At 37.9% G+C, this 27,579-nt stretch overlaps 1 protein-coding gene across 2 annotated transcripts in view; it reads right to left on the bottom strand.

Annotated features, from left to right (window-relative positions):
- The window catches only part of LOC136882015 (zinc finger protein OZF), a 61,105-nt gene that overhangs the window by 11,740 nt on the left and 21,786 nt on the right, over window positions 1-27,579 (bottom strand). Inside the window, exons 2-5 of one of the 2 annotated variants that reach the window (XM_067154508.2) lie at window positions 21,029-21,138; window positions 14,465-14,539; window positions 9,741-9,836; window positions 6,696-6,778 (exon numbers count right to left, since the gene is read on the bottom strand). In XM_067154508.2, the coding sequence (XP_067010609.2) occupies window positions 6,696-6,778; window positions 9,741-9,836; window positions 14,465-14,539; window positions 21,029-21,106 (332 nt within the window). In that variant the 5' untranslated portion in view covers window positions 21,107-21,138. The remainder of the gene's footprint in view (window positions 1-6,695; window positions 6,779-9,740; window positions 9,837-14,464; window positions 14,540-21,028; window positions 21,139-27,579) is intronic. The other variant, XM_067154507.2, reaches the window with a different exon arrangement.

The raw sequence follows: 27,579 nt of genomic DNA, 5'->3' as shown, positions 1-27,579 counted from the left end.
CTACAAACTCTATTGTCAAGGAAACCCCAAATTTCATTACTGTGGTCATCCTGAGATACAGTACCTGTATGTGCTTCAGTCACACAGTTGTCACTTGATTCTTCTTCATCCTCTTTGCAAAGCATGGATCGGACTGTTTTCTCATTATGGACTGATGGGCCACCTCAAAATTTGTAACTACTCCAAATGCCACCTTCTGGAGTCTAGGATCCAGTAAAGTAGCACTGGCAATGATTACATTCTTTTCAACAGATCCAAATCTGTTTGGATACCTTGAATAGCTTGTCTTTTAATGAACTTCCAACAGTTGTGTTAGTCCTCTTACCTCGAAGGCTAATTTGAATACCTCTAACCAATGGAATGATTTTTGACACTGTTGGGTACTTCTCTCCAGAACCTCATATTCATATTAACCTTTTGAACTCCATTAACCTTAGCGTACGCCTCCTGCTCCACTCCAAATTAATCTCTGCACTATGAACAGCTACAGGATGTGAACAATGCAAAAGAATCTAACACAAAATATAAGTATGTTACATGAATATATTTACAATTACGCACACAAAATACATTAATCCTTGTAGCTTTTCACTGTGTGGTACTTTTCAAAACAGTTTTCTGGGTGGAGACCGGGTTTTCACAAACATGTTTTGCAGGAGTAAACTGTTTCCTTTCTACTGTTGGTCTCATCGGCAATTTGCTTGAATAACTCATCACTAAATATAAGTTGAAAAAATCCGTCAGGTGTTGAGGGATTGTTTCTACCTGATGCTTTGCATCCACAAATTGTTTCACTCAATGAGAATGCAGGTAAATCAGGATCGCCAGCTTTCCACTCGCACCACGGTTATGGAGGAGCATCACCACCTCCAGTTTCATTATCACTATAACTTTGTTCACTTTCACTTACATTATTCACTAATAAATCATCCAAGTACGCTGTTGGTTCATCATCGTTACTATCACTGTCCGCTACCTGTTCTAAAATATGCAGTTCCGTGAGTGAAGACGAAGCAGAAGCCATGTTTACATTCAAACATCATCTGTGAACTTGCATAAACATTCGAGAATAACAGAGCTTAAAAAGTTACTAGAATTCCCGCAAACTATTGTAAATAGGAAAACATGTTCTCTCAGAGACCGTTAGATAGCTCTACAATACCAGAACACAGCACAGTCGTCATACGAGCGCTGAAAGTTCGAGATATTGTCATGTCGAGTGGAGCTCGACATTGGAGCGCAAGTCTAATATTTTAATGTTGAACCGCACTCGACATAGGAGTGCAAAAGGATAAGGTGAATTATCTTAAAATCTGAATTTTAAGTTCAACTTGCCATTGGTTGACAGTTAAGGGCTCTTGACTTTTAGGTAGAGATATAAAAGTAGCTGAAAGAGGCTGCTTGATTTCCTTCAATCATTGAAGCATTGTAAGTGTAGAATTCCATCTGGTACATACATCTTGCTTTACTATGAGTTGTTTAAAACCCATCTGACTTTGTATTAACCTGAGTTTATCTGCAGCAACACCACTTGACTTGAAATGCACGGCAATGTTTACTAATTCTACACATTTAGCTACAGCATCATTTAACATGGTATATTCTTTACAGCAGCTTTTATGATCGCTCCACTATCAGTCACCTGTAATGTGCCAGTCGTCGAAAACTAGTTTCAAAACATCTGATAAGTATTGTGCTGTGTGACTCTGGGACAGTTCTTTCATAGCAAGCACACATGACTATAAATGATCTCTTTCTCTATCGAAATAGTGGCCAGTCACAGTGAGAAGTGATATGCTATTCAAAGAAGACCATACGTCTGTAGTCATTGATACGTAAAGAGCTGCAATTAACTCATTCTGTAATTCAGTGCGGGTCGAGTTGTATAAGCTTGGTAGAATTGTAGAGGTAAGGCATTTCTGATTTGGAAGAGTTCAAGTTCATGAATTAATTCTTTGAAACCACAATCTTCGACAATTGACAAGGGCTGCATATCTCTGGCAAATATTTTAACCACTAATAAGTCAATTTTTTCAATTCTAGCATCCAAAATATCATTAGTTTTGGAACTATGGTAGAGATGCAACTGGCGAGTAGGCTTTGTTCTAGGGTTTTGATGTAGCTGTGGAACGTTTTCTTTGGCAGTGCTGGTGGATGAACATGCTAAGATGGTGGGCGTGGATTCTGTCTCATTTCCAGATAAATGTATTATTTTGTTAGGAATTGCAAATGGATCGCATTCCACCCAAACTAAATGGTCTGCTTTAATGGTCCCTGATGTTTTATAGAAACATTTGAATTCTTTTTTTATACAGGAAACACAAAGCAAAAGTTGAACTTATTTTCTAAAAATAATCCCATATTTCAGACATTTTAGAACTCATTTTTCCTACTACAGAATAACAAACTGCATAATAACATGAATTTAGCCAACCAGGCAAGAAACATCACGTTTAGATATCAGAACCTGAAAATTAAAATAGCGACTGTGATCCTTCATACTTGTACTTTAGCAATGTTTACAAGCAATGCATGTGACAAGAAATTTATTTGTATAGATAGTGCTGAAAACCCCCGATAGCTATCGGAGATATATGATGTGACCATAAACCAATAGTTCTATTCACTTCTGCATTGCTGATGGGAGAGCGACTGAATTTAGTCGACCTGTTTTGTGCTGATTGGACAGTGAAACATGGAGAGATCCGTGATGGGGCGACAGAATTCAGTCGACTTGTTTTGTGCTGACTGGAGAGCAAAATATGGAGACATCCATGACGGGGACTGCAACTGAATTCAGTCGACTACTTTTATATGATAGTTACGATAGTTTAAACTATTGACTAGTTCAACAGTTATCAGTCGAGAGCGCCCATCTCTACTTTTCAGTTATTCATGACTGATGAGTTATCAACAGAAATTGAGCAAAAATCTAAAAACATTTTACAATATTTCAGTATTGGGTAACATTCATAAAATATTTAGCAGAAAATAACATGGCATGGACAATTCTTTCAAACCAGACTAAAGACTGATACTCATATATTAACAACAACAGCTAGCAAAGTAAATTATGAGAAGGTGATGGGACCACATGGCCATGGGAGAAAGAATTCAGAAGGGGAACATCTCCTAAACTTCTGCGTAAGGAACTGTTTGGTAGTAAAAAACAGATGGTTTAAAAAAACAGTCAGTCACAAGATTATCCAAAACAGCTGGGATGGAAAGAGCAAGACGGTCATTGACTATGTCGTTACAGATAAAGAAAGAAGTAGACATGTGACCGATGTCTAGGTGATTCCATGTCAGAACCTCAATAGCGACCACCAGTAGTTAGTAGCAGATCTGAAAGAAAAAATGTACCAAAGATAACAACCACGAAATTACCTAACATTAAAGTGTGAGAACTACAACAGATTGGAAAGAAGACCAACTATTAGGACTGTATAAGAGGACAACTGCCTATAGAGAAGTGGAGAGTGGTGAGAGAGAGTGGACAAGATTTAAAAATACCTTGATAAAAGAAGCAGTAGAGGCTTATGGGAGGACAAGGACGAGAGTAAGGGAAAAAGAGACACCCTGGTGGAATGAAAGAGTAAGATACTAACAAATGGAAAGGAACACAGCACAAAAAGATCAAGATAGAGAGAAACCCAAGCCAGAAAAGGTAAGGGATGGGGAGAAGATCAGGGACCTTGAGCAAGTTTACCAGGACAAGAAACTGAGAGTTAAAAATGTGGTAGAAGAGGGGAAGATAAAGCACTGGGAGAATGGGAGAACTTTACTTATGAAATAGAGAAAGACCGCAGAGGATATCTGAAACTATTGTTCCGAGTGATCAAAAACAAAAGGAATTCAGTTGAAACCATCAAAGCAATTGAGGACCCCAATGGAAACCTGGCCAGGGAAGAAGAGGGCATCAGAAAGGTTCTGAGGAATCATTTTCATCACCTATTGAACAGGGCAGAAGCAGATCAGAAAACAAACGAACCAGCTGTTGAAACCTACACAGAAGAACCTCCCATTATATGGGCAGAAACAGAAGCAGCCCTTAAGAAGATGCCACAAGGAAAATCTCCAAGAATTGATGAAGTCAGCACAGACACGTTTAAAGCACCAGGAGTCCAGCCTTTTACAGCCGCTAGACAGGGTGCTCAATGCAGTTTGGAAAGGTGACAAGATACCTACTGATTGGAGCAATGGATGTCATTATCTCCTATGTTTAAGAAGGAAATCACCAAAAATGGTCCAACGACCGGGGAATAACACTCCTTTCTCATGGGCTTAAGATTCTTGAGAAAGTCTTGAAGAGCATATTGTGAGTCATTTTAGAGAACTACAGCTACAATAGGAACAGTATGTCTTCAGGCCTAACAGGTCCACAACAGACCTAATCTTCAGTATCTGGATGTTAATGGAGAAATATTGGAAAAACAGAAAGATCTGTTCATGGTTTTCCTTGATATTAAGAAAGGAATATGACAACATTGCAAGAGAGAAAATACTGGAAAGCCTGAGTAAAGGGAATGTGCCAGAAGGATTGGTGAGGAAAGTTCTGATGCTGTATGAGAATTGTACCAGCTGTATGTGACTGGGTGATGCACATTCATCCTGGTTCCAGACCAAATGTGGAGTCCAGCAAGGCAATGCTTACAGTACTGTTCATCACCATCACGGTTACATAATGAAGAACATCAAGAAAACCTCAGGTGAACTGAATGGAGTGGCTGTTTATATGATGTTATGGTCTGGGGAGAAACTGAGGAACAAGTGCAGTTGAGATTCAATGAACGAGGAGTTCACTCTCAAGGTAAGCAAACCCAAAACACCAGCAATGGCAATAAACAGACAGCGACGACCAGCAAACATCATGTTAGGAAATCATCCACTGGAAAGCGTGGAAAACTTTACATATCTCAAAACACACTAGCCACAAAAGTGTAGGTAAATGGGGAACAGAAGAGCTCTGACTTTTACCAGCAAGTTCGAACACTCCTCTGGGATCCCAAAATACCAACAAAACTGGTAAGGTTCAATCAGTACTTCATACCAATCTTAACTCTTATATGCTCAGCGAGCCGATCTATCGGCTCTGTGTTCGGATGGCTGTATTAGTACCTTAATGGACTCCCAGATGTCAGGAAAAGACAACAATAATAGCTTTTGGATTTAGTTTACACTTTTCTCAAGATAGAGACACTAAGCTCATCTGTTTCGAACAAATGAAGTTATCAAACCGTGTATGTTTACCGCATGGTGAGTTGAAGTGTGCTGCTTGCAAGTACAGTCTCCTTTAAGCTTCAAAATACGTGTTTTCCTTCATATTATTGTTTCCATTTTAATAGTAGTTTATTGTTTATTATATTTTGTTTATATTTAACATTTATCAGTGTTCTCAAGTGAACTTTAGTTTAACATTTCATGTTATTAGATTTCCGTGCTGTGTTTTGAATTATTTAGATACTTTTAGACTATGACAGTGACTTTATAGCCGATAATGATTTGGATTTTAGTCCGACTCATTGGCTGAATGGTCAGCATTGAGGCTTTGGATTCAAAGGGCCCATGTTTGATTCGTGGCCAGGTCGGGGATTTTAATCGCCTTTCATTAATTCTTCTGACCAGGGGACTGGGTGTTTGTGTTTGTCCCAACACTTTCCTATTCACATTCACACAACACACTACACTACAAACCACCACAGAATGACATGATAGTGATTACATCCCTCCATATAGGGATGGCTTTAGCAAGGGCATCCGGCCATAAAACAGAGCCAAATTCACGTGTGCAACACAGTTTGCACCCACGACCCCAAAGGTGTGGGAAAAGCTCTAGATAAAGAAGAAGAGTGATTTTGATTTTACAGGTACTGATGATAGGAGAATGTTTTCCAAAACATAAATGCTGACTCCGGAAGATACGTGTACAATTCTTTACGTCAGGTGCTGTATGTAACTCATGACAAAAAATACAAAAAATAAAATTATATCATCTTATACAGAATTAAATGCTCTTATTTTCAGAATGAATGAACAACATCACTAAAGAACAGATTACTTTTTTAGTATTTGAAAACCAATTTTAATTTTTTGTAATTTATTTTCTAATTTTCAATTTTTTTGGTAATAAAATATGCCATGAATAATTTAGGGATATTTTTTTCCTAAAACTATATTGAATAGTGTAGTATTGTGATTTTTTTTTTTCAATTTTGTATGTGGGGATTTCTTTACATGGCAACTTTTTACTTTTTAACATGCATAATCATGAAAAATGGTCTGAGTGTTTTGGGCTTGACCGGTGAAAATAGCCTGAGAGCAAGAGGGTTAACCTATGTTATCAAAACCTGCACCTTCACTAAGAAGGACTCGTCAAGGTCACAGGCATCTGAGATGAAGTTCCTGAGGTCCACAATTAAAAAACCAAACTGGACAAGTTAAGGAATGACACGGTTAGAAAGGAAGCTGGGATTGAGACAGATCGGGTCAGCATGTCCAGATTGAGGTAGTTCTGGCATGTAAGGAGGATGGACAGCTTATGTAAACTTGGAGAGACATGGAGCAGAAACACGGATGGTGGGAAAACCAAGAACCCACTCGACTGACATCATAAAGTTGGACATTGCAAATTGATATACTTGAACAACACATTTCATGTTGAGCAAGGTTAGGGGTTTAAGCTAAACTGTACTCACTTATTGTCTCCTTTAAAATGTGGGACCAGTTGATTAAATGCGTGTTCATCTATTAATACTTCATCCTTAGCGTCTGAAGAAGGCTACGAGTAAGAAAAGAAGAAAGTGAATTAAAAAAGGCAAGAAGAATAAATAACAAACAACTGACAAAATAAATTTCATATTTACACAACAAAAGTATAATTAAATTACCTTCAAATGTGGAAATATAAGTAACAGAAAGAAACAAATAATGTTTGTAAATACAATGACAGGGTGAAACACATCACTTGCTGCTCGCTCTTCACTCCTGTGTACCTAGCTCATTACTTACACTTCAAAGATCATCAAGCAGACACATGCAATGGTCTTTCCTTAAGTTCAGTTTACAAATAATCAGTGAAATGTGTTTGACTCTAGAGGATTCTACATGAACTGTCATGACATGAAATTCACAACATGTTTTAATATGATTCTCCAGACAGCTTAAGACATGATCAGAATATTAAAATTCTAAAATTCTTTTAGTAACAACCACCTACTCAATACAATATAATACACTCATTGAATTATAAAATAATCATGAGGTGTCTTAAAAAATGGCTTAAATAACGGAACATGTTTCGTTCGGCATTGCGAACGTCATCAGCCGTTAGTACAAAGACTAAGGTCAGGGCCCTGAACTTAGGTGATTAAAATTGTTAAAAGAATAACAATGTCGTAATAAAAAGTAATATGAAAACATTAGACTTAATTAGTAACAGTATGTACAGATCAACAGCAAGAATTTATGGTGAAATACATTGAACGATGGCAGTCTGTGGAGTTAAAAACAATCATGGGGTTGTTAAAGTAAAAAACAAAAATAGATATTGTAGACAATTAAAATATACGTCAATGTGTGAAGCGTGGATTAATTATTGACGTTGGAGTTCTTACAATTGTGCGAAAACAAAAGTTGAATTAGAGTTAATTGAACAGTACGAGTCAAATAGAACCAGTCAAAAGGCGCATGACGACGTAACCAAGGATGATATGACGTGATCACCGGTAATTGCAAATTCTGTAGGAGAGAGAATCACAATGCCAGAAGGAAATACAAGTTGAACTAGTCCACATTCACGTGCTAGCATAAAATTAAAAACGTATACAATGTAAAACATCAATGATGAACTCATTAAGGAGTAACTGTGATCTTGAATAAGGGAGAGTTCAGGCAATCCGTAGATGAATGAAGCAGATTATGGCACAATTGGAGTTTGAAATCTGGAATGAAAGAAAAGGCAGATTCTATTCCAATCATACTTCACCCCCATAATAACATATGGCCTAGAAACCTGCACAACAACCCAACAAGTGGATAGCAAACTACAAGCCGCAGAAATGAAGTTCCTACGAACTATGGTACAGAAGACAAAAAGGGACAGGGTAAGGAATGAAAGAATAAGAGAGAAAGCTGGTGTGTACCCATTCCTGAATGAAAAAGTGACAAGGGCCCGTTTGAAATGGTTTGGCCATGTCAAACGAATGGACGATGGAAGGACAGCAAAACAATGGCTACACACAGTCGTGGTCGGAAAATGACCAGTAGGAAGACCTAGGAAGAGATGGCTGGACCAAGTGAAAGAGGACGTAGGAACAAGAGGAGTCAGCTGGGATGTCGTCTTGAGGGAAGAGTGGTACATGGACAGACAGAAGTGGAGAGAGCTCGTAAACCACGCCCGGGCAACTGGAATGGAAAACTGATGATGATGATGATGATGATGAGTAAAACGCTACCAGTCCTTATTTATCAGCTCTGTCATGTTACAATATTGTTGAAAGCACTTCAAACTAGTGTGGAGGTCCAAGTGAATCAGCAGCTGGGGGATCACGAGGCAAGGATCTAAAAGTGTTGTTCATATTGAGAATAAATTTTCATCCTCAACTCATTGATCAAGATTGGGACAATGAGACAGAAACGAATTGTGGACTTCAAGACGGCCTATTATTCCGTGGACCGCAAGGCACTTGCAAAAATTTTTAGGGAGTCCAAAGTCATTGATAAATCCTAGCTTTGATGCAACAGACTCTCACAGATTGTATTCAGAGTTAAGTTCTTGAGTAAGCTGTTGGCAACATTCAGTCTCTCCCTACTCCTGTTCAATTGTGTTCTGGAGAAGGTAATCAGAGAATGGACAATATAGTTGTAAACAAATGATATCCAAAGTGGAGTAAGAGTAGGCTGAAAACCACTGGTATCACATTGGATTGCTTGGTCTTTACTAATGATGTAGTGATCCTTGTAGGCAACCTCCCAACAGCAGCAAAACAAATAGAAGTACTACAACACATAGCTGCTGAGACCAACCTGAGGACCTTGTTTGAAAAGATGATTTACCAGTACCATGGACTCAGCTAAAACGGAACCTGTCCACAAGATGTACAGAAGTATCCTGAGGATACCTGTGTACGATCCATACTCTCAATGGCAATGAAAAAGAATCACTAGGAGAAAGAGCAAAGAGGATGGAGGTGCCATGATACCTACAGGTCAGGATCAATCTCTTTCCTGGCAAAACTGAGCTAGTAGTCAGACCAGAGACACCAGCTGATCCCACAATTGAGAGAAAGGAAAGGAAGTCTCCCAGGAAAGTGTTGGAGGACTTTACATTCCATTTGAGATCCAATACGGAATTGCATCAGATGGGTGATGGGTGTAGAGAAAACTTACTGTTCAGAAAAAAAAAAAAAAAAAAAAAAAAAAAAAAAATATTGAAAATTCATCCCCACTGGCTTAAAGGAAGGAAGAATAAGCTCACAACACATAAAAATCTTCAGGAAGATGCACAGGAGAATCCCGAGACAGATACTGTTAATCCTCTTGGAAGAAGAGAAGCCTGACGTTGAAGAACCTTTGTCTACAATAAAAGAAAACTGAACGCCTCTCAAATAAAAAATAGCTGGTAGTTTGTGTAGCCATAGCCCACAGCTGGCTGAACTGATGTAATAATAATAATAATAATAATAATAATAATAATAATAATAATAATAATAATAATAATAATAATAATAATAATAATTTACCTTGAATGCATTTTCCTGTGCTGGTGCAAGTTCAGTTAACTCCGATTTCATTTCTTCCTTCAAATGTTTGATTTCTGATGCAATATCAACATTTTCCTGTGGAAAAGAAAATACATTAGGCATACTCTTCCAACACATCTCACAAACCAGTCACTAACAATAAGCATGGCAATTCATAACATCCCAATATTAGAGTCAATTTAAAACATTCCTTAATGTTTAAAAAAAATTCTGCATGTACACTATCCTTAAAATATATATTTCTACCTCAGTGCAATTATTTCAAACCATGTTTACTAATCAATGACCTCTTGGATAAATAATAACATAAAATGATTATTTTAGATTCTATGAAACATTGTGGGAAGAGATTTAGGTTGTGTTTCATCTAGTGCACTGCCCTCCAATTATGCAGATTTTGTCATATTATTTAAATATTAATTCAGATTCTGATGGTGGATTTAAAAATCATTGCTAATAATAATTATTTAAGTTCAGGTTGAATGAAATTTTAATGGTCATGAGTGATAAATGATGTTAGAATTTGTCATGTAGAATATGTTATGCGTGCTCAATTATAGTGTAAATTTTGTCTGGAAAATGGCAATCCTGCAGGATATTTATTGCATTTTGGAAGCACGTGTCACAGTTTACAATGGAATCGTAGGTAAATGTGGAGCACGTGTTGAGATATATTTCAATGTTTAACGAATAATAATAATTTATCGACACTCAATGACCACGTGTCCAATGATAATTTAAAGCACGATGAGCACCATTATTGTTCTACCAAATCTTCTGAATAAAATTTTGCATTTTTGAAGAGATCGCCATTGCAAGGTCAAGATAATGTTCAATTAAGTGATCATTCTAATTCTATCATGAGTCACATCAATTGTTGATCACGTTTGAAATTAAAAGAAGGTCATCTGCCTATTCCATTAAACCTTCTTTTTATGATAATAATCGTAAATAAAAATAAGCCTAGGATCCGAGTGTAAATTTGTATATAAAGTCCAAGTATTCTATGTGTGCGTGGTTGTGTGAAGTAGTTGTTGATAATTTTGAAGTGCTATTTTTTGAAATGTGGTTCATAAACTGACCACGTGTTCAGCACAGTGGACCAGATTATTCAAGCGTTGTCTGTGATTTTGTGCATTTATTTGAGATTGCCATTGAATAATTTTAATGCAAAGCTTTGTGACAGATTTAATTACATAATAACACGATTTTTTTTTTTTTTTTTTTGCTAGGGGCTTTACGTCGCACCGACACAGATAGGTCTTATGGCGATGATGGGATGGGAAAGGCCAAGGAGTTGGAAGGAAGCGGCCGTGGCCTTAAGTAAGGTACAGCCCCAGCATTTGCCTGGTGTGAAAATGGGAAACCACGGAAAACCATTTTCAGGGCTGCCGATAGTGGGATTCGAACCTACTATCTCCCGGATGCAAGCTCACAGCCGCGATAACACGATTTTGTGCAAGTGAACAAAATCATAAAATTTTCTAAAGATTAAACATAAGCAACTTTGTAAAATAAATGAAGGAAATGTTAGGTTAAATATACTAGTGATTATTTAGTTCATGTAACGACATGATTAATTTCAATTAATTCATTCAATGATTTTTCAAGAAAGAGTTATGTTAAATGTCATTAGTGATTATTAAGTCATGTAACGAAAATATTAACTTCAAATAAGTCATTTAATAATTTCTCAAGAGTATAAAAAATTCAGATAATTAAGTCAATAATCTCCACACGTATTTTCAAAAAATTATCATTGACGATGATGATGCTTGTTGTTCAAAGGGGCCTAACATCTAAGGTCATCAGCCTGAAATTATCATTAATTAAGAGAGAAAGTACTTTTGTAAAATATTATGCAGATCAATTTTAAAGGGATACCATGGTTATCTGGAGCCTCCGTGGCTCCGATGGCAGCACGTCGGCCTCTCGCTGCTGGATACTGTGGTTCAAATCCCGGTGACTCCATGTGAGATTTGTGCTGGACAAAGCGGAGGCGGGACAGGTTTTTCTCCGGGTACTCCGGTTTTCCCTGTCATCTTTTATTCCAACAACACTCTCCTTTCTCATTTCATAGAATTTATCAGTCATTAATAAATCACTTTGGGAGGGGCGACCCCATCGTACCAATAGCCTATATCTGCTTCATTCATCACATCCATGACCCGGTCAATGCCTGAAAAACAGGTTGTAGGTTTTCATTTTCACCATGGTTGTCCACCAGTCAGTTTAAGTGAACATCTAATGTTTCTGTTTTGTTTAAAGCGATACAAGTGAAATCAAGCTAAAAATGTAGTTGACATTCAGTATGATTTAGGATGAAGTTCATCCACTATAATTTCATTCTGCATAGCCAATGGAAGGCTAATTTCTTTTTATTTACAGAAATGCCGGTATGACAACGATGTTCCAGGTATAAGAATTAATTTTGTAAACTTACTCAACGATCCTAACTTCACGAGGGTCAAGAATGACTTCAGCAAGAATCATGTTGTTTGTTAATTTCATTATTATTTGTGCATATTTATAATAAATGTCAAGCCTATTTTCAAATTGTTCTTTTTCTTGCATTGTCATCAACCCATGTCCTTTAAATGCCGCCTAAAATAGGACAGCTTGCAAATGAATGGTCCACCTTGGGATCTCTTGTATGCTGGCTGAGCTTGACTGGGAAATAGGGGGCAATATCTAGCCCACAAAAACTATTGCTGAATGTTTATTAATAATTTTAGTATTTTCTAGATTGTCCAAGTAAATATTTAATAATGCTATTTGTTTTATGTCCCACTAACTACTTTTACGGTCTTCGAAGATGCTGAGGTGCCGGAATTTAGTCCCACAGGAGTTCTTTTACGTGCCAGTAAATCTACCGACATGAGGCTGTCGTATTTGAGCACCTTCAAATACCACCGGACTGAGCCAGGATCGAACCTGCCAAGTTGGGGTTAGAAGGACAGCGCCTTAACCTTCTGAGCCACTCAGCCTGGCCAAGTAAATGTTAGCCAGAATGACAGATGCAGGGGAAGCCACAGGTAATCCATCTTGTGATAAATAGTGTTATTGAAAGAAAAGGTAATAATTATCTAAAACAAATTTGAGAAGATTAATGAAACTATTCATTTCTACTTTTCTTAATTTGCTATAAGTGTTTAGATTATCTTCCGTGATTTGGATGTGGACATTCTTGGTTACTGGTATGTTTGAATATGTATTTGTTATATCATATGAGTGAATGGAAAAACTCGTTTCTAATTTAATGTTCCTTGTTCTGTTACAGAAATCAATTGCATTTTGCACACAGATTTTTGAAACATGAAAATAATGTTTACTTACTGACCTATCGGTTATGCTTTCTTTCCTTTTGACCACATATTCTCATTACAAGATATTATTGAGTGTTTTCACTTTAAAAAGGAAAAAATTTAATGTATCCCCCTAATCAATACATAATTCCATCATTTGAAGGAGTAATAAAATTCAAACATGTTTCGACTCTTTTGAGCCATCTTCAGTGAAATAAGAGGGGTTAAAGTTATTTACATAATACAAGCTAAAAATGTGCTAAAAACATTATGAAGCAACAAATGAAAAACAAAACATTCATGACGGAAATAGAAAACAATACAATATAGTGCCAGTAAAAGATAGCCCAACTTAAGTAATAATAATGTTATTTGCTTTATGTCCCACTAACTACTTTTATGGTTTTTGGAGACGCCGAGGTGCCAGAATTCAGTCTCGCAGGAGTCCTTTTATGTACCAGTAAATCTACTGACACGAGGCTGATGTATGTGAGCACCTTCAAATAACCACTGGACTGAGCTAGGGTCGAACCTGCCAAGTTTTTCTCTACATTTCAATATTGGATTAAAGACTTTCAATTTTTTTTCTGGTGAACATTTCACATAAGAATCTATTTCAATGAATCACAAGAGTTTAATAGACTCTGTAATTAGGTGTACAGTGTTAAGTTTTTCATTCATCTGGTCAATGTTTTATTTGGGTCAGATTAGTTTTTCTAAGTGAACATTTGTTTTAGAGTAACGAACAAATAGTATGGATTTTTTCATGTGCAATGTATGATGGTTTTAAAGTATGTTTCTTACTCTTGTATCAATATATTTTATCAAGTGTAATAGCTGAGCAATTCTTAAAATACAAGGACAAACATTCATCAGTACATGTGCAAATTGCTTGAACAAGACGCAACTCTAACTTATTATTAGTTTCAGCAAATCTGGCCTCAAAGTGGGACAGAATAACATTGGTGTCAATATGGAACAGCGAACATGAGATTTCCTGCAGCGAGCGGCCACTATCTACCAAGTGCTTGGAGCTGCAAGACTCCTTGGGGCATTATTTATTTACTACCTCCCAACACTTGGCATGTAGATGTTGACTCTATGGTCTACTTTAAACAATGCCAGATTTATATTAATGCAAAAATATATTACAGTCATGGGACCTTCAGTTTTGTGTAGAATTCAAACAAGGAGATAGCTGTCAAATTTCAGCCAGCCTGGTAAGAAGTCAAATACACATTTAGTTCCTTATAGAACTAGGCTGTTTCATTCTATCACAAACATGTCACCGTGTTTTGTAAACATGGTTGAGAGATTCTTTTGTCACTGACATGTGCTTAACAAGTAAGAAAATGTGTGCTCTGTTTTGAGAATGACAGACAGCACACTAATACCTACCAAGGGACAAGGTATGTCCTCTTCTTCCCCACTTGCTTCACATTTTAAGGTTATGTTACAGGAGAGATCGTGAGTCTAAAAGAAAAGATACAAATCAGTCTGTCATATCACACTACAACACCACCTCTTTTAAGGTTTCTTTACATAGACCTGAACACACTCTCAGGAATTATGGAAATCAATATTGAAATGCATAGTTCCATCCAGAATCAGAGGATAACAGCAAATCATCTTCTCCTTTAAACTAGGAACAGTTTTATGCTATTATGATTTAATACACCTTAGAATTTTCCATTATAAATGGAAAGATGTGCACAATGTTCCATGTCATTCAAACTGTATCAAGAGATGGTGGATGTTATTCATGAACATTTAAAAATGGGAAGGCAAGACACAGGTCAATCAGTATCAGCTCAGTCATTAAGAACACGCAGGCAGACACCAAGGAACTAAGTAGTCATTGGGAATAAAATACGGCAAAAGACACAAAAATTTCCATGCCCAACTATACAGGTCCATCACATAATGAATGTAGGAAATTAATTTAGTTTCATCGCAATCAGTAATCTTCATCTGAGCTAACTTACCACCAGCAGATCTGACACCTGAGAAAAGAATTGACAAACCAAACTGAGCAGTGATTTGCTTATTATCCCAGTACCGGTTTCGCTTTAGCGATCCTCACCTGGGCTGTTCGGGAGATAGATTTAGGAATTATAAAAATATATTGTAGGTTGATAATAATAATAATAATAATAATAATAATAATAATAATAATAATAATAATAATAATAATAATAAATGTATTGAGATAGTGAATCGTATATCAGTATATTAAGTATTAATTTGGTGCATGAACTTGTGGCATTGTGCCATGGCTGTTGTGTTAGTTCCTGTTAATGTTTGTTTCAAGGACAGTCGGCAGACTCGATGGTCACCCAACCGGGTACTAGCCATGCCCAATGTCGCCTCACTGTGAATTTGTCAGTGTAAGCACCAGAGGGCCCTGTCGTTGTTATTTGCGCAATTTAATTTATTGCGTGTGCGAGCTGTTAGCAGCACTATAAATTTTGAAACTAATTTGTGGCATCGTAATTGGCAGTTTTGTGCGTGACCCGCCTCGGTGTCCAGTTGTTTCCAGTGCTTCTGTTATTATGGATATTGTTTTGATTTACTTGTGGAATTTGTGGTAGGTGGTTGAGGTTTAGGGCAGGTTGTTGCGGTTTAACTCTGTTTGTGTGGTTGTTGCAAGGCTAGAAGGCTTATTTGGAAGTGAAGATTTTCATGGTTCTTGTTCTATTCTTGGTGGGGGTGGTGCTTGGTGGGGGCGGTTACTTGGGGGTGGGATGGTTTTGCGTGGTTGGTGGTTGTAGTGACCTGGTTTGGGTTGTCATTAGGTTTAGTAATAATAGCTGGAGGAGTGTTGTTGCGTCTGGAATGGGTGGAGTGGAAGAAGTGGTCATAGGTCCCGGGTTCGGTGTCATGGATGGTAGGGTCGGTTGGCTGAGTAGTGTGGGTGGTTGTGTGGTTGTCTGTAGGTGTCTAGATCGTCTGTAGTGTGCCTTAATTGAGCTCTTGATGAATGGGCAGCCAGGGAATGAGGCGGCGTGACTGCCTTGGCAGTTGGCGCACCTCGCCTGGGCCCGTGGCACCTTACAATCTGTGTGGCGGTGAGGACCACCACACCTATTGCATCGAGTGGCTTTAGAGCAGGCACTGACTACGTGGTTTAGTTCCAGGCAATTAAAGCACTGTGTAATGAGGGTTGGATGTGAAGGAGTCTGGGTTCGGTGCTGGGGTGGTGCTGTATGACCTGGTTTTCTACGTCTGTTGACAAACTAGAAGACAATTCAAGATATACAACCTCTACACAGTAACTTGGAGAAGAGACGACCTTCATATCACATGCTATAACATAATGTAAATTAAAATAATCTTTAAATTGATAACATCAACTGTAAGGAGAAAAACATTCCTTTCCAAAACTATACAATGTACACGGGTTAGGAGGTGAGGGACCAGCGAGTGGAGAACTGTGCAATCACAAAGAGCAAGTGCGTTCGTACAGACAAACTGAACTGATAGATAGTACAACTACTTTAACCCTTTTGCTCTCAGCCTATATGCAGGGGTTTACTCAAAGAAGCTCAAACAAATTTCTGTGATTTTCCAACCACATTACAAAAAATAAACAGACAAACAGTTTAACACGTATTAAAATGAAACAAATAACACTAATAACGGAAACTGTGAGTATTTCAGAAATTAATATACCTTGAACGTATTATTACTGGTGAAGCCAAAAAAATTTATAAACTATGAAAATAAATTTAAAAAATTAATTATGGTTTTCAATGACAGAAAGATCAGACACTATTGCATCTTTCTTCTTTACTCTTAGACCTGAAAGAAAGAACATTTAGTTCTGAATAATTTGATATCAATATGACAGATTATAATATCAATATGATGTGTGTCCTGCAATTCACTCATGAAGCATGGCACAAAGTTATTCACTGTACACATAACTGTCATCGATGTCAGGTCCTCGCAGTTCAATGCACGGTGAGCAGCTGCGACTGTGTCACTTCCCACATAGCGGGAATAACTTTCGGGAAAGGGAGGTCATTATTACTGTCTAAATCATCTGAAAATTCAAGGATATCGGCCTCATTCGGCCTTCGATATGGCCTATCCATTATGATAAAAAGATGATGCAAGCATGTGCAACAACGGAGTATTGAGAAGGTGTAAAATTATAGTTCACGAACTACAGCGAACATAGGATATACCACAGACATGAAATAAACTCTAAACTAAACTGATAGCAAGATCAAATTGTTGTAGGCTATTCATAAGCCAACCAAAACAGATCCACGCACTAACAATTTTGAATAACCACAACATAAACATTCACGGTCAACAGATTTCATTTGTACGAAATAAAAATATTTTGTAGGGCTGGTGGATATATCTGTAGAGTAAAACGCAAATTCAACGCTTTAAGTTACTGTCATGATCAACTGTTACCATTTAACAGCCATGCAAATGATCAGAATCCCTAAATAGGACAGAGCCAATGTATTGGCGCCGCGAGCGTTCTCGCCATAACCTCCGCGCCGATAGATTGGCGCGGTGAGTGTGAAAAGGCTAATAACAGTTCGAACTAAACGTGACAGAAATTAGGACCATTAGGCAGTACCAAATGACTGACACAAGCACCACAAAGAAGTTTTGTGAGAGTAAAGAGAGACTGAAATAACTGAATTTAGCATAAATACCAGTTAAGGCAATAGCAACTGGCAGTCAAATGAATTTTGCAAAAAATTGACAAAATATGTATAGGTACAGAATATGTATATGTATAGAAGTGGAATAAGATATAAGGCTTTCTGCAGACGATGATGTAATGTATAGAGTAATAAATAAATTAAAAGATTGTGAGCAACTGCAAAAAGACCTCAATGTTGTGAGATGGACAGCAGGTAATGGTACGATGATAAATGGAGTTAAAAGTTATGTTGTGAGTTTCACAAATAGGAAAAGACCTCTCAGTTTTAATTCCTGTGTTGATGGAAGTGAAAGTTCATTATGGGGATCACTGTAAGTACCAAGGTGTTAATACAAGGAAAGATCTTCATTGGGGTAATCACATAAACGTGATTGCACATGGCTATGAGGGTACTTAGGAGTTGTAGTTAGGATGTAAAATAGAGGACCCCCACTAGAATATGGTTCCAGTGTATGGGACCCTCACCAAGATTACTTGGTATAAGAATTGGAAAAATCCAAAGGAAAGCAGCTCGATTTGTTCTGGGTGATTTCTGACAAAAGTGTAGCGTTACAAAAATGTTACAAAGTTTGGGCTGGGAAGACCTGGGAGAAAGAAGACGAGCTGCTCGACTAAGTGGTATGTTCTGAGTTGTTGGTGGAGAGATGGCGTGAAATGACATTAGTAGACGAATAAGTTTGAGTTGTGTCCTTAAAAGTAGGAACGATCACAATATGAAGATAAAGTTGGAATTCAAGAGGACAAATTGGGGCAAGTATTCATTTATGGGTAGGGGAGTTAGAAAAGGCTAGGAAACAACAGATAGGGAATCTGCCAGCTGGGCAACTGCTCTAAATGCAGATCAGTATTGATTGATTGACTTTCGGGCAGAAAAAAGTTACAGAAATCATATTCCAGAAATCATCAATAGCCAAGGGGAGTGTGAATGTGAGGATTTTCAGAAGGCATAAATATTTAGTCAGCAGTATTATGACAGATTATCGCTCTGTTTGATTCCTTTAAAGCAAGCATTAAAAATTAGTGTCATTTGTATTTTATGACTTCCCTTTTAATAAGTCGCTACCTTGCAAGCTCTTGTTCTTGTATTTGTTACAAGTGTGTGTATCCGCACTCTTGGCCTATCTCTCGACTCCTGCATGTACTACTGCAGGTCTCTTTGTTGTCCCAGCTTGACAATGAATTGGCCTTCAGTTACTGTTTTCTCATGAGATGGATAAGGAAGTAGGCCGAGGCATTACGGATTATTACAGATTCCAGAAAAAGGGGAGAAGTCTCTCCTCTTTCTGGAAATTGGTCTATAGTTAAAATATTATTTGGAACGGATATATTTTAATCCTTTCCCTTTCACTTTCAAACAAAGCAGTTAAACGTCACGCCTGGGAGTGCACAGTGCTTTAACTCCCATAAAGCAAAGTTGGTCTGAAAACAGACCAATGTAGAGATAGTTTCATCCACAAGCTGACTTCCTTCCTACAGAATACTGTTGATAGGAACTGTGAACTAGTCGCTCTGCCGCACCTTGATTCAGTCTCGCTTTCTATACTACCCTTCTGAGAGAACACACATCCTAAAATAATCTACCTGTTTCAGCTTTGTACCCCCAATCCGATATTCAATTCTCTTGGATTTCTTATTAACTGACATCAATTTAGTCTTGGAAAGACTAATTTTCATACCATACTCATTGCACCTATTGTCAAGCTCCACGCTTTCGTCACAATCTGCCATTAAGACCAAGTCGTCAGCATAGGCCAAACTACTGGATGGTCCTGCATTTTCAACGTTGATTTGAATTATCTCTCTGGCTGGGTCATGGCAAGGTTAAGTTAAATTTTCTTATTTCGTTGTGAACTTGTGGTGTAATTAATAATGAATTTTCATTGAGTGAAACCAGTCCAAGTTGAAACTGTAGTGCAATTAGGGCTATTTTGCGAGCTAGCCCAGTACAGCCCATTACAGTATAAAACTGGAAACAGGTAGATCATTTTAAGTATTCAGGATGTATGTCCTCCCAGGATGATAGCGAGACTAAATCCAGATGCACCAAGGGTAATGCTATGAGCTCGCAGTTGCGACCAAGGGTATTCTGTTATAAAGAAGCCAGCTACAAGGGGAAACTATCTTTACACCAGTCCGTTTACAGACCGAGTTTTTTCTTTACAGGAGTGAAGGTTGGGCGCACTCAGGATACCTTATTCATAAGTTATAAGAAACATGATAGTGAAAATGATCGCCGGTACACACACGTGAAAACAATGGCAGGAGGGTACTTTGAATGAGGAGATCAAACCTAAGTTAGGAATGAACTCGATTGACAAAACTGTACATATAAACCGGCAACAGTGGTGGAGTCATATGAGGTGAATGGAGGTGGATAGGTTACCAAGGAGAATAATGGACTCATTCATGAAGGGTAAGAGAAGTAGAGGGAGACAAAGACAATGATGGTTAGACTCAGTTTCTAATGATATAGGGATAAGAGGTATAGAACTAAGCGAGGTCACAGAGCTACAGTATAATCCCAATTTTGCATAAACCTGCATTTAATGGAAGAATTTTCAAGACCCAAAATTTATTCCATAAGAGCAATGTAATTTTATATTCGATTTAAGATAATACACATTAGGGCAGAACCCGCATTTAGTGTAAGAATATATTAAAATTCTCAAGTATTTATTTCTATTCGTTATGGTTATGGGACAGTAAGAACCTATGAAAAAGATGACATAAGGTTGCTAAGGATGATTCAAGGCAGAAGAGGAACTGCTCTAGTTCAGTACAAGAGAACCTCATTGCAATGGCAGTATTCCTATATTCATCTGGTCTGGTTACAGTGACAATCCTTTCACTGATTCATCCATTATTGTGGGCATGTTTGGGCATGAGTTTTTCCATTATCAATATTCATACCCTGAACTCCAGCATTTATACTGAATGTGATCGATCATATTGTGTATCAATTCCTCGCTACATTCTAAGGTGCTGTTGACATCAACTCTGGCAGAACAGGATTTCTGCAATAAGTACACTGACAGAGTTGTTGGAAATGAGATTATTAAATAACAATGTGTTTACTGTACGTCACTGACCTTACAAAATTATTCCATCACAATGTTCGAGAAAAGTACCCCAATTTTTGGTTTCTAGATCCAGTCACCATAGATTAGTAAAGTTAGACTAAGAATAGATAGCAATGAACTCATACTTTTCTAAGAAATTAGACACAAGTTTTCAACTCTAATCACTATAAAGTTATCTGGAATGATACTTACAAATGAAGTGTTTGTTGTTCCGTCAAGCCAGACTGGCTCGTCTTTGATCTCTATATTCAGGTTCATTTCACACATCATACGAATGATTCAGAGGTTCTAAATTACTTCTACTGAAACATAAGCCACAAAGCATATTATTATTATTGTTTGGATCACCTAATCAGGCAAGCAAACACACCTGTGACTGTTGGTACATGATCACAGCCACAGAACTACTAGTTTTACATGGAATCCAATCCAAACTGACATAAGACTTCATTTCAAAAATTGCACATTTATTGTCAAGATCAAACTGCAAACCTTATCTATCACCCCCATACACCCAGGTCTATAGACTGGTTTGATGCAGATCTGTTTGTTTCTCTAGTAAAATATTATGATCCTGTTTATCTTTTATAAACGAATATTCAGAAATCAAATAAGTTAGTTACAATTTATGAAATAATGCAAAAAAGGGAATGCTGAAGAAAACCAAAGGAAATTTTAAAATGCACTTCAGTTTGAACTGTGCCCTTTGGTAACGTTGGTCGGGAATCATTCATGGAATCACTGGCAGAGTTGTACCACTCTGCAGATATTCCCCACACTTTCCCTCAAGACAATCTGCAGGTCCTGAACTCTGGGTCTTAATAATCCCAAAAGTTGCACTCACTGTTTGTGCTTTGGTTTGGACAAGGCCTTGGTCAATATATCAGGTGGCATGTTTCCAGGTGCAACATGCTCCAAATTCATGGCTCCAAACTGAACAATTTATCAAACAGAGTGATAGCGAACATCTCTGTGCTTTGTTCGTGCATAAAATAGGATTTGTGGCTAGTTTCTGAGCAATGAAATTGTCATTATGCAATGTCATCTTCTTAACATCAGGTGCTCCAAACTCTTTCAAAAATGTCGAAGATGGATGAGTTCTTTGGTGGCATCACTGAGTGCCATGTATTCTCCCTCAAAAGTTGACACAGCTACCATGTGTTATTTTCCAGAATTGAATGTAACAGGACTGTACCTGTAAATGAACGTCTGTTATCAATCGACCCTGCAAAATCTGCATCCACGTAGCCCACTACTGATCTCTTTGCAAAACTAACTGATGCCCGAGTCCACGATGCCTTTTAAATAGTGCAAAATCGTGCTTGCCGCCATCCAGTGAGACTTTCTAAAGGAATTGTTGTACTGGCTGAGGCAACTAACTGTATGTCCTATGTCAGGACGTGTAGCTATTTAAAGATAGAGTGGACATCTGATGAGTTTGTGGTAGGGTGGTTTGTCACCATCTGAACTGGCCCACACATCAGCCTTGGTGGGCTCCATTCCAGCGATGGTAGGCATGGATACAGGATTGCATTCTAACATGCTGAAATGTTGCAGGACATCCTCTATGATTCAATATAATCTTGTCATTGTGTATCCCCATACAATGCTTCACTTCACCAAGATTCCACAAATCAAAGGCCTCACTTAAACGATTCTCCAATTTAATAACTTTTCAGGGTTCTGTTACATCACCAAATCATCAATGTTAGATGGTTAGATCCTCATCTTGGTTCTTCACACGTATACACATAGGACTCTCTTTGTCATCTGACTACATAACTGTTGATCAAGGTGACAGTGCAAAGCTTGACCAGCCTGCTTCAAGCCATATGAAGCCTTCTTCATGTAGCAGACGAAGTCCCCCTGTTTCAGTCTTTGCAAGGTGGCCTTGCTTCACAGACAAATTTTTGACCATGATTCCTCTTTCTAACAATGTACTTCAGTACTTCTTTCATCTTATTAAGCAACTCCATAACTACATCCTCATCTAAGATACCAATGAGATAGGTTGTAGTGATGTCATACTGATGAATATTCATCTGTTCTGTGCTGCATAAGCAGTGGTCAAATGAACTGAATCCAATCAAGCAACCGGGGCAAAAGTTTCATGATAGTTCTTCCTGAAATGTTTGAAGTATCTTTTTGCAATAATCTGGGCTTTTCTTTTCCAAAAGTCTGTCCTTTCCATACTTATTTCGCAGAATGAAATGACTTTCAATCACATTCTTGGCTATGGAAAATACCATGTCCCACGTCTTGTTTCTCAGTATTGACTTGACTTCATTTGCAAACGCTTCTAGCTATTCATGTGATTGTGCACTGGACAAAGCCTGTAATATAAGGGCCTCAGTCAGATATTCAAAGTCTGCCTTCTCTTCATCATCATGATTTATGGGTGCTGTGTCATCACGATCAAAATGGGTCTTCCTGGTCATCTGTTGTAAATGTTGTGTCTTTTTTCCAGTCAGCATCATGGTGGTTTCTCTGCAAGGAAACCAAAGAAAATACTTTTGGCCGGAATCTTCTGCTATAAATTTGTCTTGTTGGTCTAGGATTTCGGCATCTACATCTTGTCCTTCAGAGCAACTGGGTTTATTTTCCATTCAGCGGAATGGATGGTTCTTGAGAAGTCATTTCCCCTGGCTTGCAATCTCTGCATTCATTGCTTGACTGCATAGGCAACATCCCCAGGAACATCATATCTCCTGACATTAGGATCTTAGCCTTGCTTGGAATCCACACCCTGTACCGCTTTGTTTCTGCGCTATATCCTACGAAGACTCATGGAGCGAGGCTCAAGCTTACTTCTCTCTGGTGACCTGTCCATGATGAACACTTCGCGTCTGAACAGTTTGAAGTTAGTCACATCGTGCGGCTTACAATGACAAAGCTCATACTGCCTCCGAGGACGTCAGCTAATAACACTGTTATGCTATAGAGGCGGACACTCAACACTGAAATCAACATACAAACACAAAACAGCTCAAAATACTCAGACGTAATGAAAATATTAAGCAATCAAGAACATCTGGAAGAGTCAATTGGGAAAGTAGCGAAAGGCATAGTGCAGAATACCTGTTAGACTAAGAATTGTTCACATTTAATTTTGCCATGGGTAAAACCATACTGTGTTTACTGTGTATGCTTGGAACTACCTTCTCTGCTTTTAAAAATTTCAGATGAAGAAGCAAACAAACAAACAAACAAACAAATTAATGCACATATCTTGTTGTTGTTGTTGTTTCATGATAGGGGCTTTGGTTATCATGGTCAACAGCTCCATGCATTCAGTGTTGTCTGATAACCTTGTAAATGTGGTAAAGGTACCAAAGGTAATCAGGAAGAGGATTGGGGAGGAAGCGCACAATGTACATATGCTTCTCACACAGTTATGAGAACTTTTTCATTCGGAAATCTACCATATAGAAGTATAGAGGGCCATGATTAATACGATGACTTGATTATAGGCTCCTCATATATGGATCTTATTTCATGATATTTTTCTTCTGCTTTCTCGATTTCTGTGTTTGCTCTTAAATATGCATTTTACTTTTAGTGATGACCATAGTGGTTTAGTTTGCGACACTAACCTCATTGCGTATATCGGTTACTGTGCTTAGTTTTTATTATACTCAATTTACAGTGGCTATTTTGCTCCTCATACTGAAACGGTGTTTTTAAAGGGTTTTTTAGTGTTGCTTTTTAAAATCTATCCAGCGACTTCCATCTTTCACCAGTGAGATATGAAGAGTGCTAATAACAACTGTCAAAATTCTTCGGATGGTAAACAGAGTTGCAGATTATGTGAAAAATCATATTAATTGATAAATATACATATTAGCAAGGCACACCCAGAAGAGCATAGGCAGATATTAACTAAACGTTACATAGCTAAAGATAGTGCTAATGATGACTTAGCCGACATAGAGATTAATACATAAACTACTTCTACGAATACTGCCGCGCAGTCGAATAGCTCCATTGATTTAATGAAAGGCTAGAATGCATAAAGTAATAACAGACCAAACACCAGAGCAAATAGAATATATTATCTTAGATGATTGCTCTTTTTTTTCCCACTTCAATCAATTCACTATCTAGAACACAGCACCTGGCAGTGAAATACCTTAACCTAGGACACCAAAAAGTAATCAGTAATTATGGTTTCACTCGCTTTGAAAGCTGTAATCCTGCAAGAAGATCTAAAAGGGAGAAAGAGAAGAAAAGACAGAAATATGCATAAGACGTAGCATAGTATAATTATTATCTCCTTCTTCTCTTCCTGATACATTTCTGCTTATGCAGGTCATTCATATAATTATTATAACAGGAAAAAATTATATGACCATACTGTGTTTGCTGTGTATGCTTGGAACAAGATACTACAGTAACTTCCCTGCTTTTTAAAATTTCAGGCAAAGAAACAAACAAAGAAATGAATGCGCCTTTAAATGATGTCGAGGGATATTTCTCAGAATTATTGGCCCTACTAATAATATGACATCTTTGGACTCCTCTTTTCATACAAACAATAGCATAGTTAATACACTGGTGCTATTGGAAGAGGGCATTAACAGAGCCCTTTCTGGTATTCATATGGACACTTCTCCTAGCCCTGATAAAATTTTAGTGAGAGTTTTACAGTATTTAAAAGCAGGAAAATTCAACACATTATTAGGGTCTGCGATGATCAGTTTTGGAGTGGTTTCTACAGAATTTTAAAAGGGAAGAACTATTCTTATATTTGAGGGTGGTGACCCACTTGATTTAAAGAAAACTGGAGGCAGATAACATTTCCTAAGTTATTAGAAGAATAATTGAACGTGTGTTAGGTAAGACGCTTTGTAGTCTCAAACTTTTCTTGCCATCAGAGGGGTTTTGTCTCTTCTCCAGGAACACACAAACACTTTGCTGATTAATGGCTACCACGGAATGGCTAAGGAAAAAAACAGGACTGTTGCGTGGCATTCTTAGATGTAACAAAAGCTTTCGATTCAGTAGGACACGAACTACTAGCAGATCTTTAGCTTCCTGTGATATGCCTGAGAATTCAAGAATTTTAATTGTGAAATTACTAATTGACAACCGTATCCAAATCAAAGTAGGTCCTAACAAAATAAAGACAATCACATTAAATAGGGGAGTTATGCAGGGCAGCCCTCTGTCGCCATATCTTTTCAACCTACGAATAGTCGGAATTATTAAGGAGCTTACTGACCATGAGATTCCTGATGTATATGGGTTTTCTGTAGTGGATGGATTAAGTAAGCTATCTTGTCTTGCTTTTGCGGATGACCGAGCTCTGATAGGAGATAATAAAACCAGCATAAGCTATCTCATTCAACTTGTGAAAGGCTCTTTGGCATCCATTAGTCTAGAAACAAACCCAGCAAAGAGTAAATTAATTTGTCTCAAAAACTGTAATCTAGTACCAACCAATATTACCACTGAGGATGGTTCTATTATACATTACTTGACAAATACTGACAAATGCATCAGATATCTTGGTGTTAACTTTAGTGATGAAACTGTCTTTGATGAACCTGTGGTCATAAGGACCTGAATATAAACATCAACCAATTATACAGTTCACCTTTGCTGAAACATGATCAGAAACTCTCCATCATTAATCAGTGTATTTGGCCAAGTCTCATCTATCCCCTGCAGTGTGCACCATTAGTAATGATTAAATATAGCTTTCTAGAAGATGTAGATAAGTTACTGAGAGGAGCTGTGAAAGAAATCATTGGGCTTCCTCACGACAGTCCAGATAGCATGATATATGCTCCAAGAATCTGTCGTGGACTGGGCCTTGTGGAAGCTAAATTGGAGGCTACCTTACAACACTTCAACATCTCTAACCATCTACTTCGAGTCAAAGATGCCCAGCTCCACTCTGTTGGAAACTTTCAGAGTGAGAGGAAATCTGCCTTTGGTATTTCAAATATCAATGAAGCAGATAACAACTGGACTGGCAGGTGATTAAGAACAGTCTTAAGGAAGAAAGCCTTTCATGGATAGGCTTCTCACTGTTTAAGAGGAAGGGACATCTCAGTATATGCTGACCTACTCTAAGCCAAATTTTGGATCAAAAATCATAATGGTTTATTGTCTTTAGAGTGGACAAACGCCCTTAAACTGTCGTCCATCATCTTGATGGTTCGAACAGTCCCTGGAAGGTGCACAAGTAGTAGCTGCTGCCGTCATCCTCACTGTGGCGAGAATGAAACTTTACGACACGTGCTTGGTATCTGTCCCAACTGCACAGCTCTAGCTTATAATGAAGGGAAATGAAGTGGCAAGTTTATGAACATGTTCACTGCGTGTCCCCTTTAAATTTGGATCATAAGCATTTCTATTGTGTGTTCTTAACGGCTAACATTATTTCATTGAGAGTGCAGAGCAAAGTTTTATTTATAAATAGCAGTGTTCTCAGTCGAAAAGTGGTTTGACCAGTTTTGGGGAGTGTGCAGACTGTTGAATATTCCAGCCTGGTGATCGCTAAAAACGTGTTAGTCACGTGACCCGCCAGGAAATTTTCAACTTTGCTCCTGCATGTAGAGGCGCATGTCAAAGCTCGTTCGGAGCCCAGTAATTTCTGGAAATAATTGCAGTCTATCACAGAACACCATGACAACCAATTATGTGTCAGGAAAATGCCACACCTCCACAGGTGAGGAAATATAAGCTCGGCTAAAAATGCATAAAATCTCTCTTTAATTCTGATTCCGTATTGCTGC

This window comes from Anabrus simplex, chromosome 10 (assembly GCF_040414725.1).
Source record: "Anabrus simplex isolate iqAnaSimp1 chromosome 10, ASM4041472v1, whole genome shotgun sequence".
Classification (NCBI taxonomy): Eukaryota; Metazoa; Arthropoda; class Insecta; order Orthoptera; family Tettigoniidae; genus Anabrus; species Anabrus simplex.
Note: the sequence above shows the minus strand (reverse complement) of the source record. Positions and strands in the feature narration are given on the sequence as shown.